At 46.9% G+C, this 13212-nt stretch overlaps 1 protein-coding gene across 1 annotated transcript; it reads left to right on the top strand.

Annotated features, from left to right (window-relative positions):
• Positions 1-3620: 3620 nt before the first annotated feature.
• Positions 3621-5370, top strand: IL12A (interleukin 12A; the record flags this gene model as incomplete). Its single annotated transcript, XM_079539648.1, has 5 exons — positions 3621-3809; positions 4572-4679; positions 4785-4826; positions 4920-5024; positions 5203-5370. The coding sequence occupies 5 exons, from the start codon at positions 3621-3623 to the stop codon at positions 5368-5370; spliced, it is 612 nt and encodes a 203-aa protein (XP_079395774.1).
• Positions 5371-13212: the final 7842 nt, after the last annotated feature.

Raw genomic sequence — 13212 nt, 5'->3', positions numbered from 1 at the left:
TTTTTCTTTTTTAATTCCCTCTTTTGGACTCGGACTCACTTGTGTTTGAGAGCATTCAATGATACACACAATAACAGTAGGGGAAAAAAAAAAACCAACATGTTTCAGACAGCTGCAGGGATAACTTCCCTGTGAAGATAAAGCACCCTTAGGGCAGAGATGTGCTTTGTAAGACAGAAGCTTCCTGCCAGGCACATTTTATTGGGTTCCCCTTTTTTTCCCCTTTTCTTTGCATCCCCCAAGCAGCACTTGCTGCACAGCATTTCCCTGAGCACTGGGGGAACTTGTGGGGGAAAGCATGGAGAACTGCAGCACAACACACACACGCACAGCCTTCGGCTTTCATCCCTCAATTGCTCAAAGGGAAAGGACGGCAGGGTTCAGGAGAGCTACGTGCCACGGGGTCCCGGGAGGAGCAGCACAGAGGGCATCCCCAAGGAAAAGCCACCGCCTGTGCTGACAGTCGGAGCTCGCTTCCCTGCAGGAGCCCAGAGCAAGGAGTTTCTCTTCCTCCTTATTGTAAAGCACAGCGAAACCCACGCGTGCGGGACCCCGCTGCTGGGCTGGGAGCTGGGCTCTCTTCTCAGCACTGAGCTGGGTCTGCTGGTTCCTTGCCAGCTGTGCCGAGCTCACCTCAAGCTCTGCTGTCACCAGCGGCCCTATGGATGGATGGACAGCCAGCAGGGACAGCTGCCACCACGCTCACCTCGCCCCTGGCTTCCTAACAGCAGTGCTTTAGGGGAAGGAGCACATCTTCAGAAGAAAAGTGAAATACACAGCAAGTTTATAAAAAAAAGGAATTGCAGAGTTTCGTGTGGATCAGCCAGGCCAGCAGCAGCAGGCGTTTCCAGGCAGCTGCCAGATGTGGGTGTCGGGGCTGTCCCAGGCACCAGCTCCATCCCATCCCTTTATTCGTGCCCACACTTACCTCTCATAAGGGGATGAGGCATCCCAGGAGCAGTGTTTGTGCCTGATGTGTGCAAGGCCACGTTTCTGTATGCCCAGCCATACAGCTGTATTCGCCCCTCTCCGTGGTTAAAACCACCCCATCTGGCAGTTCAGGGCCACAGAACCTAGGAGAGACAGAGAGAAAGGGATGTGAATGGGAAGGAAAAAGACACCCAGAGAGCAGAAACTGGGCAGAGCCAGCACCAGCCACTTCCTGCCAGCCAGTGATGCACCCCTCCAGCTGTTGGCTTCAGCATTAAGCCAAAAGCCCCAGGCTCAGAGCAGGCTCACCCCCATCCCCAACCCTTCCCATTTTCTGCTCACAGAGCAGCCCTCCTCCTCACACACCTGCAGTCACTTGTCCAAATCCACCAGGAGCACCTGTGTCTGCATGGTGCTCACTGCTAGCAGAGCTGCGGGGATCAGCTATCTGAATAGGAACCTTCCAAATAAATTTCCCAGAATCCTAGAATGGCTTGGGTTGAAAAGGACCACAGTGCTCATCCAGTTCCAACCCCCTGCTGTGTGCAGGTCACCAACCAGCAGCCCAGGCTGCCCAGAGCCACATCCAGCCTGGCCTTGAATGCCTGCAGGGATGGGGCATCCACAGCCTCCTTGGGCAACCTGTGCCAGTGCCTCACCACCCTCTGGGTGAAAAAACTTCCTCCCAGGAGCAAAAATAAAATAAAATAAAATAAACAAACTACCCATGAGAGAAAGCCTCCATGTATTCTTGGAGCTGGGAGAAAAACACCAATTATTCAATGCAAGCATTTCTCACTGCAGCACTTTGCAGAACACAGAACCATAGAACGGATTGGGGTGGAAGGGGCCACAGGCATCACCCATACGCAACCCCTGCTGCGTGCTGGCTGCCCCCAGCCCCATCCAGCCCCATCCAGCCCCATCCTGAGCACCCCCTGGGATGGCTGGCAGTGCCTCACCATCCTCTGGTTAAGAATTTTTTCCTAACATCTGACCTAAACCTCCCATCTTTTAGTTTAAAGCCATTCCCCCTCATCTAGATCTTTTTACGTAGCTGTGATCTACTTTTAAGCTTAGCTGTGATTTATCACAGCTTTGAGATATATATATATATATATATAATTAATGCATAATTATAGATACATACATAATTATTACACAATTATACGTAATTATAATTACAAGAAATAGTGCCTTCATACAAACAATCCCTCTCTTCCAGCTGAGGATATGCCCACACACAGCACAACATCCACACAGGGCTCTGGGATTCAGCTTGTAGGAAGGGAGAGAGCAAGCCAGCCTGGCCACCAAGTGTCAGTGCCACTGCCACCCACTGTTACTGGAACCACCAAGGAGGAGCACCATCCAGTTGCCTTAACTGCAACCCCATTGCAGGGCTACAGACCCAGAATGGCACAGTAGAACTGCACAAGTGCATAAAGGAGATAACCCTGCACTGCTTTAATAGCACAAGTGTCATCCCACCTCTATAATCCTTCTTCTGCCTGATGAGATCAGCATCTGAGACTAAGACATACTACGTAATAAAAAGCACATGGGCTTTCCTGCTTTAAAGAACTTCCTTTCATTTTTTGATGCAGCTGATACAGGAATATTCTCATTGCTAGACCCTAACGCCTTGTGCTTTGCTTTGAGCCAAACCTAAAGGAAACATTCCCTGTGTTTCCAGCAGGACGCCGTGTGCAGTCGGTTGCAGGAGGTCAGGGAGCTCAGAAAATGGCACAAATGAGGCTATTTGAAAACCATCATTTGGAGCAACACATCTGGTCAGGCACTGGGACAGCTGCCCAGGGAGCAGAGGGGTCACCATCCCTGGAGGTGCTCAGAACTGTGGGGATGTGGCACCTGGGGATGTGGATATGGGCATTGTGCAGGAAGGGTTGGGGACCTGAGAGGTCTTTTCCAGCCTTAGAGATTCTAAAGGCAAAAGCTCAGCCTTCAGCTCAACACCAGGCACAGCAATGGAAAACACAGTCAAACTAGACAGTCATACACCAGTGTTCAGGCAAAGCATCTTCTGACACATCACCGCCTTCTTAGGGGAAATAAGATGTTCATTAAAATAAAATGAATCTGAAAATTCAATATAAAGAAAGCCCTTGATTCATCCTGTTGCTTTCTAAGTGCACAGGAAAACTCCCACTGACTTCATGGAAAGTTCTCCAGGGCCCCTTGGCAGGGCAGGGTGGGCGGCCGTCACGTACAGCACGAGCTAATGAATCCTTGGTGCCCCAAACCCACCAAGGCAGGCTTCCAGTTGGCTTATATGCACTGCTATCAACAGCATCTCATCGTTATCAGAGTAAAGCTTAGAAATGGAAAGCTTAATTGTGTCAGACACATGCTTTAAACACCCCTGTTCTCCCTTTAAAGCCATCCCCCTGTTCATAGTTACCAGACAGCATAAAAAGTCTCTCCCCATCTTTTTGTATGTTCCCTTTAAGCGCTGGCAGAGGCTCCCTTCAAGCACTGAAGGAAGGGCAGCCCCACCCCCTCCTGTCCCCACACTGCCCCAATGCCAGGACTCCGCGGGATTCCCAGCTCTCAGCTCCCCGAGCCACCAATACAAAGAAAAAGGGGAACTCCTGCTCCTCCACCGACATAAAAGCAGCGCAGCCCCTGCAGCAGCCACCGATCCCACATCAGTTTCATTGGGCAGAGGCATGGCAGAGCACAGCATCAGGAGCAGGGCAGCGTGGCTGAGGGTCGGGCACTGGGTGCTGCCGGCTGTGCTCTGCCTCCTGCTGCCATCCACGTGGGCGCTGCCTCCTCCTGCCCACAACCTGACCAAGGGACTCAACTGCTCCAGGACACTGCTGGCCGCTGCCAACGAGGCACTCCTGCAAGTGCAGGTATGAGAGGGGAGGGATGTGCCCAGGGTGGAAGGGTCGGTGCTTGGGATGGTGCGTAGCCAGGCACCCAAGATGGTGGGGATAGTGGCTGGAACAGTGGGGATGGTACATACCTTAGCAAGCAGAAGACAGGCTGGGGATGGCATCCAGGCAGATGATGTGCTGGTGAAGGCATCCAGGATGACGGGGATGGGTTCCTGATGCTATCCAAGAGGGAGAAATGTTGGAGATAAATCCCAGGCAGGCACGTACATGTGCACTCAGCTCGGGGAAGTCTCCTTCTGAACTGCCAGCAGGCCTGTAACTGCTCCTAGTGCCCACCCACACCATCAGCAGCACCTGTGTTTGCACAGGTGTCTCTCAGCTCTCATCCATCTCATCAACCAATCGCACTGCTTGCTTTTGAGCACCTGTTTCTCTAACGCCTCTGCAGACACCTGCTCCCAAGCTTGTTGTGTTCGCATGCTGGTGCTCTGGCTTTGCTGTTACAGAGTCCTTCTGCCCCTAAATCCCCATCAAGATGAGAATTTCTGCCAAAGTCCCCTGCTAGAGTTGCAAGCTTCATCTCAGAGAAGCACGAAAGAAAACCACTAAAGAGTTTCCCAATGTTGCAGTGTATCAGTGAGCACTGCCTCTGTATTTTCTTTTTTTCACTTTCTAGTGCTTTATATTCAGCACAAACATTTAGTGATTTCGAGAGTCTCTAATTGCTGTTTTCTGAAGCTGAATCATTTACCCCTTTTTCCCCCCTTTTTAACACAGAAACAGGGAGTGCTGGGATTTGAATGCACCCTTGAAGAGGTTGATCTTGAAGATGTCACCAACAGCCAAATCAACACAATAAAATCCTGCACATCTGAGGATCCAGGGGTAAAACCAAAACAGCCAGCTTTCAGCATCATATTTTCTCTAGCAGCTGTATAACACGTTGTCACTAAATGAACCTGTATCAATTCTTCTTTAATTTATTTGCAGGCTGGAAACTGTCCAGTACTGGAAAGTTCTACTTTAGATACGGTAAGCTGTGAGCTTCTATAGAGAACCTTTGTTTAGCATTTCTAGCACTTAGCAACAAGTTCCAGCGTCTCTTATTAATTCTGATTTTTTCAGAGCAAATGCCTGCAGGGGATCTACGAAGATCTGAAAACCTACAAGGCAGAGCTGAGGAACCTCAAGGATCTGAGGGTGCTGACATCCATTGATGACATGATGCAAGTAAGCACTTCCATCTTGTTCCTTCCATCTTTAATGGGGTTTTAGGAGCAGCGTTGCGTTGTGCAGTCACCGGGGAGCTGGGAGTTTGGCAGGTTGATACTGGTTTTCCTAGGAGTAAAACTGGAAGATGTTAAGAGCTCGTTTGTTGTCCCTCCACTGACCTCCCTCCCCACTGCAGGTCCTGCAGCCCCGCAGCCCGGCCGCGCCGCAGCCCTCGCCCAGCACCATCCTTGGCTCCTTCCAGGGCCGCATGCGGCTCTGCGGGGTCCTGCACGCCTTCTGCCTGCGTGCCGTCACCATCAGCAGGATGCTGGGCTACCTGAGTGCCCTCACTGCAGAGACATAAGAAGGAAACGCAGCAGCACGGCCGTCCTGCTGTACAGTTACTGATAAACCACGTTCTGCCGTCAGTGCCTTTGGAGCTAGCGCCTCCAACTTCTAAGCATGGGGACAATAAGCTGTATCGTATGAGAACGTTCTCAGACCGCCAAATGCTCAGCTGTTATTTGTCTTCAGAGTTTTATTTATTCAATTGTAAGCTCCTGAATTGGATATTTATAATAATCCTGGTTTATTTATGATGCTGCTCCTTATTTATTCTATTTATTGCCTAATAAAATTGAAGTTGACATAAAAGCTGCAGTGACCTTTTTTTTGTTGTTCCTTGAGATATCACACACCTCAAGGAATGCAATATCTTCTATCCTATGAACAGGACAGAAACGCATTGATCAGACTGCTAATGTATTCACAGAATCATTATGGTTGGAAAAGAGCTCTCAGAACCCCAGCACAACCCCAGCCCACCCTACCATGCCCACATCTCTCAGTGCCATATCCCCACAGTTCTGAACTCTTCAGAGAAGAAACATTTCCCAATCCCCAGCCTGCTCTCAAATAAGCAGAGGACCATGGCACCACTCAGCACTGGGGTCATATTCAGAACTCCCATTTTCCTCATTCCTCACATCAGCTGTGTTCCTTGTGGCTTTCACTCTCCAGGGGGGTTTTGCATCAGGTGTGTTCAAGTTGCCAGGTGCTGCCTAACACGCACATTCTAAGAGCAAAAGGTTTCAGTTAGGAAGTAAAATCAGCCAGCTTTGCAATATGTGCCCCTTTAGAACTATTTTTCGTTTGTTTGTTGCTGGAGCCACATCAAAACTACAGGCTGAAATTGGGTGTGCAGACAACAAAACCTCTTGTTGATGACAACTTACCTCCATGCTCCACAGCTACTATCTGATCCTTGCTGTGCCAGGCAGGCAGCTGGGCACAGCCTTTCCCCTCCATCTCTTCCATTGCAGGGAAAGTCTTCCTCTCTTCTTGCAAACCCATTTGATGTTGTGTGTTTGGAGAGATTCATATTTAAGAACCTAGCTACGAAATAAGCACTGAGGATACGCAAACATCCCTGCTCTCAGTGCCATAATTGAGAAGAAATTAGCTAATTGGGTAGTGAGCTTACAAAGGTAAGGCATCACACCCTCCAGCAAAAGCATTTGGTGTTGTGAATTACTATCTGCACGCACTAGAACCACTTGCTTGTGGTAAAACTAGCACTGATATTTTGGGAAATGTATCCCCCTCATGCTCTCTTTTATGAGATAAATTGTTTCAATCTTCAATAGGGCAAAATGGCATAATGTCACTTGCATTTTTATTATTGGTGCCTGCTGTTGCACATGGAGAACGACAGCTGTTTATTAACTTCTTAGCATACAGAGAGAACCCCCTGTCATTTTGAAACAAAAACTGAGCTTCAGTTGAAAACCCAAGGAGAGATGCTGAGACAAGCACCCTCCCACTCCCTTTTCCAAGCTCACCACTGCTCTGCTTGCTTATACAGGGTCTCTCACCACAAAAGCAGAGAGAAAGCAGCAGCTGACTTGAAATGTTGTAAGAGAAGTGAAAACTTCAGCAGCAAGGAGAAGAACCACTGACCAGCAGGAATCTGCCTGGAGAGATGGGGACACTGGCATCGCCCCGGCTGCTGCAGGGAGGATGGCTTAGGTTGGAAAGGACCCTAAAGCCCATCCTGTTCCAACCCCATGCTGTGGGCTGGTTGTCCCCACCAACCACCCAGCTCCCCTGGGCAAGGCACCCTGCGTCCCTGATGGCAATTCTTTGCTTGCCTCAGAGAGAAGAGCCAAGGGCAGCTCCACAAGCTGTTCCTGTGTCCCAGTGCGAGTCCCCTAAATCCTACAGCAGCAGAAGAGCCCACAAGGGATGCACAAGGGATCCCCAGGAAAAGGCCTGACCAGAAACACCATTTGACCAAGGAGAGGAGCACAAAGGGGTGAGAATATGGCTTGTGACATACAAGCAGCAGACAGCTGTATCTCAGCAGACAGCTACAATTTAAACAACAAAAAAAAAGGATATTAAAAATTACACATAAATAGCCAAAATGTTCTCTTTTTAATCCTTATATTTAAAAGTATGTTTGTTTGTTTGTTTTTCCATAAACATACACAGCAGGAGATGATGAAAAGAATCACGTCTGCAAACAGGACACTGTCTGGCCATCATTCTGTTTAGCAAGTAACATTATTTTCATATCTTTTACAACTGTGTGCGACAGGTCCTGCCCTCAGGATAACAACCATCTTGGAGACTCTGATTTTCTCTATTTTAGCTTAAGCCCCCCCTTATATTCAAGTTAAAATGAATCACGTAAAAAAAGTATAAAAAGTTCATAGTACAAAAAAAAAAAAATCATACAACATAAAAAAAAAATCTCATAAAAATTGAGACAGACTGTACAGAGAGAAGAAAATCCCACAGAAGATTCAAAGCTGCCTGCAGTTCATAATGGTGCTACTGTGAAAGTGGTCTTCGGGTTTAAGAAAACAGAACCACAGCTCAGCATGAGTGCATGGGGATACGTACAGTGGTTGTGTATAAACAGTGATTCTGCAAAGGAATTTAAGGAGTTTGTCCCTGATCCTAGGCACCTCTGAGCAATACAATGTACCTCATGATTGTGAGTTTCATTATTTTAAGGGCATGAAAGTTTTGATACAACTTTTCTCCCTTGTCTTTCCCTGATTCAAATAAAAATGTTTCAAGATAACAGTCATATACCTGACAAAGGTAAACCCATTTCTCCCAGTGCTTGTTGTCTTTTATGACTGGCTCAAACACGACAAGATTCAGTGGCAGCTTTCAGTTTAGGGCACATCAAGCCTGGCACTTCCATCCAGCTGCAATGACTGGTATCCAAACGTGTGAGTAATGATTCCCAAAATGCTACTTACACTTACGTAGGTGCAAAATTTCATTCACATTTCTTTTGAAGACACTCTAAACTTTCCGCTGACTGATTACGATTTGGATCTTCATCACAATGAAATCCCAGGAAAATAGCTTGAAAAGTTTAACCATTTGGGTGGGGAAAGTTCCTGAGCTTCTCATCAGCTTCTCCAACTCATCACTCAGCCAAAAAGCCTGGGGAAATGAGCACACACAAACACATGGATATAATTTCATTTCTAGAGGTCATTACAGTATTGAATGACAAGTTCATAAAAACCTACAGCAGTGCAGGGCTAGCAAAAGACATGTCTCAAGGGTCAGATGAGTGAGGGAATATCAGCAGTGATCCTCACTGTGAAGCCAGGTTCCTTTTATGGGGAGTAAAGTGGGAGCAAAGTTTTGCTAGTTCCAAAGCCAGAATTTGTTTATTATTATTTCTTTGGAGTTCTTATTTTTTCTTTCTACTCCCTCACAAATACCAAGAATTTGAGCATTGAGCATCTAATGCCCATTAGTCCTTGAGCATATAATGCCCATTAGTCCTAGGTCCCATTAGGTCGAGAGGATTAGGTCATGGCCAAGTATTCTGAACGTAGGCAGGAGAAAAACATTACTCATTTTATAATATAATATCATTTTCTGAAGGGAAGTAGGAAAATGTCACAAGAAAGAAAACTGTCATCAATATTAGAAGGGAAACAATTTTGAGTTACACAAGAAAATGCATACTGGGTATTTAGTGAGCTCTCTGGCGTGTCCTCTTAAAACACATCTGAAACTCAGCGATGTAATTGCACAAATACAATAAGCTGATACCTTCTAGTGCCTGCACTATTTCATATGACACTTTTTCACGGAGCCTATTGCACAAGGCTTGTGCAGTTCCATTGCTTTGCTCTCTTTCTCTCCACTTGCTTAACATCAGAAATTTCTGGATATTGACTGCCTCTTCGTTTGCTTGAATCTGCTGAATGTCTTTCATTTCCATCTGAAGACATTCAATGGCAATTTCTTTCCACTCCACGCCAAACAACTTTGCAATTACCATCAGCTGTCGATCAGTTAGCAAGCTTCTGCTTTTAATTCCATCTGAAAAGACATAAAACAAAAGTCAGATCTAATATCGCTCATCTGATTAGACTTTCAATTTAATGATGCTATTGATGCTGTGCAGGGGACATAGAATAGTGGGGATCTTATTAGCCAGGCAGTCAAAACTGGATTAACTGCAGCCGAGCACTGCAGAAAATCACCTGAAGAACTCTGAAAATCACCTGAAGAACTCTGAAGGCTCATAAAGACACCAACTCCTGAGTAACTGCAAGGTTACGAGGACCGAGCACTTTTCCTTTCCTCGGTCACCATCTACTCATAAACTGAAGCTCTGAATGATGAAAGCTCTCCCTCTGGTGGCTACATGCACCCATCAGTAAATACCTACACGGGTATTTTTGCTTTATTCCCAGACTTGGCATTCTAAATGGTACAGAGATGCTTACCTGTGTAACTGTTACACCTTTGCTTTTTGCTACAGTGTTTCTCTTCTTCAGAAAAGCTGTTGGCTGATTTCCGTCTTTTGACGCCTAAGGAGCAAAGCAGAATTGATGTTAATTTATTCATTTCACTTGCAGATCACTTGAGCAACAACAGCAAGCAGGGCTCACAGAAAACAATAAAATCTGAATCAACTTCAAATTCACTTACTGCTTGGAACTCTTGTTTGCTCATTTTTGTTCTGATCGTAATGTATCCAGTCACCTGGAAAACAGTTTTCAAAGAGAAACAAAGGGTGAAGTAGGAATCACAGGATCCCCATTGCTGTGAAGGTATTTAACCAATTTCATCTACAGGCAGCACTACATCCCGGCTCATGCTTCTTTTCAGCTGCAGGAACAAACTGCTGTCCAAATCACAACATGCTTACTTTCTCTGAGTTTTGCTTTCCACACAACTGCATCCGAGTCCAGTTCAACCAAAGATAAGGTGAAGTCATCAGGTTTCTCAAAATAGACTTCAATGTAACTTTTCAGCTTCAAAAGAGATTCATCAACAAATTCAATTTCCTGTAAAACAGCAATATTTTTAAGACAGACTTTCAACCAAACATAAATTAAACAGGAGGGATGCGGATGCAGACCAAACTCTGGTCTACCCAGTGTTTTGCCATTGACTTCAACAGTGTCAGGATTTCATCCCCAAGCTTTAGGTCTCTAAGAGGCAAATGCTTTCTACAGAGATGGCAAATGAATTCTGAAAACTGCCCTTACAGCCAGTGCATGCCCTGCACTCAGCAGGAAAGGGAAAGTATTTTCTGTCATGTTTCCAATCAGGCTGTGATGTATCAAATGATGCTTACATGGAGAACTTACCTCTGGATTTATTTCAGCTTCTGGTTCACAGATTAATCTGTATCTCTTTCCGTTCTGTAATAATTTCTGGCACACAGGGGGCTTGTCAATTTTAATGAATTTCTTTTTGGAATGTTTTACTGCTCTTGATATATCCTGAAATTTTAAAAGCATGATATATTACTCCTGTTGCTAAGGGAACTTACATTTACAACCCACGTTGCTCCTCACAGCTCCTTGTGTCCTTCTGCACCCATCCCTACAAAATGCCACACTGCAAACCTTACAAAATGCTCCATATTGAACACATTACTTGTGGGGATAGTGAAGATTCCCTAAAAGACAGAGAATTATGCTACATTAGTGAAATCAGAAGGGCTTCACAACCCAAATGGAAGCAAGTGTTATTAGCTGCTGTCCCTTCCCATGCTGGCCTATGAGGGGATTGCTGAGATGCAAGTGGTGCAAGTCCTGAGCTCTGTGAGTTTTCCAAGAATATCCCTTGGACTCACAAGGATAATCAAGTCCAACTTCTGGCTCTGCATATGACCACACAAACCCAAACCCTCTATTTAAGGCCGGTGTCCAAAAGCTCCTTGAGTTCCAGCAGCTTCAGGCCGTGCCCGCTGCTAGGAAGCCTGTTCCAAGCCCACTGCCCTGTGGTGAAGAACATCTTCCCAGTTTTGGTGGCAAATTTTCATTTTTCATACTTGTCATAGCGCCATGTGAACAAACAGCTGCTCACATATCAAACCCTTCCCTTCATATTCAGCTTACGCTGAGAGAACACCTGCCATGGCAAACCCAACCTTGATGAAGGAGTCGTTGTTCGTCGCCACGTAGACCCGGAACAGCAAGGAGGGGTCGTCATCGATGGCCTTGTAGAGGATGACAGCTCCGTGGTACAGCAGGGGCTCCTCACTGCGGATGAGCGGCCCGACGGGGGACAGCGAGCTGACCAGCCACCGCACGTGTGAGGCCGAGAAGTCCGTGGACGGCTCCATGGCCGCACCTGCACCCTTGATGTGCAGCACCTTGAAGGCCGGCTGGCAGCCACCATCTGCGGGGACAGTGATGGCACCGTCAGCACTGCAGCGTGCTCCAGCCTGCCCGGCTCCATCACAGCACTTACCGCCGAGGCAGAGGGAGTGCGGGAAGGCGATGGAGGTGAGGGCGGAGGGCGCCTCGCAGCGCACGTCGAACAGCGGGCCGCCCACCACCCACGGCGCCTTTACCAGCCCGGCGTATTTGCTCCAGGACAGCAGGGAGTAGTTGATGGTGACCGCCTTGTTCACCTCAAAAATCAGACCGGTGACACTGCACTCGTATGTGCCTTCTGCATCCAGCTTCATCCTGCCCGGACAGACCCACGTTGCATTGCATGACTGACGTTGTAATCACTTACAATTATTAATTATTGCAACGAGATGCAGATGAAGCCACCATGAGAGCTGTCAGACAAGGATCTACAGGCAGCTGGCGTAAATTGCTTATTTTTCAAGATTTGGGGGCATCTTTTTTCACTGCTATAAATGTATTTGCGCAGCAATTTTTTTCCCCATTCAATTGGAAGGGAGAAGTATCTTGATCAGCAAACCATAAATGTATACCCATTAAACATAAATGTATACCATGAAAACAAACAAACAAACATACAAATATTGTCCTCCAGAAAGCTTCCTAGGGGTCACTTGCTCCCTCTGGGCCTATATAAACAGATAAAATAATAATACATATTTAAGAAGCTGGTGAGAAAGTAGCATTACAGTTTGCAGGTTCTCTCATGCAAAACGTGTGGGTTTCTTTTTCTAAACCTACATTTTCCTTTCTGCAGTGCTCACAGTGGGGCAGACAGTCCGCTCCTAGTGAGAAAACAGGAAAATCAGCTCATTAAAACCAAAGTAATTAAATGCTCAGGGAAAATAAAAAGCAACACCTTCAGAGTTCTCTTACCATCTGATTCACTGCAAACTGGCTGCGATTCTTTCTTTTCTTGCTCTTCATCTGCATAAAGAAGTGTTAAAAGTTCTCGTTAATACTTGTTAATAGCAAAAGATCTCACTGAGAAGGGCCACCTGTGGCTTTTACACAAGGGAAAGGACAATGAGGACAGAATGGGGATGGCTGTCTCTGCTCCAGGCTCTGCCCATCCCAGCTTTACGGGATGTGCCCTGTTTGCACTGCTTCTGCCCACGGGGCTGTGCAGCGGTGCACTGTGCAGCAAATACATCCCATAGCCTGCAGGCAGCACACTCTGCATGGACAGCCCACCCATTCCATTCCCCTGCTTTAACAAAGGAATACTAAGGAGAGTATTCTCAAGGCTTCAATTCTGTGCCAGCTCCACACAGCCTGGGCATGAAGCTGGGCACCTGGATACAGGATTTGTTGAAAGCTCATCACTCTCACAACTTGCCCACAGTACTGGGAATTTTTCAGGGTGGGGGAGGACCCATCCCCAGGATAGTCTCACCATGCCCAGCACCAACTCCAAACACTGAATGGAAGCTGTGCACCACCTCACAGTGAGAAGGGAGCCATGCTACAGCAGCACACTCAGCAAACCCCAACACAAAAGCAAGCAA

This window comes from Tetrao urogallus (genome assembly GCF_951394365.1).
Source record: "Tetrao urogallus genome assembly, chromosome: 9".
Taxonomy (NCBI): Eukaryota; Metazoa; Chordata; class Aves; order Galliformes; family Phasianidae; genus Tetrao; species Tetrao urogallus.
The sequence above is the reverse complement of the archived record's forward strand: the minus strand, read 5'-3'. Positions and strand labels throughout refer to the sequence as shown.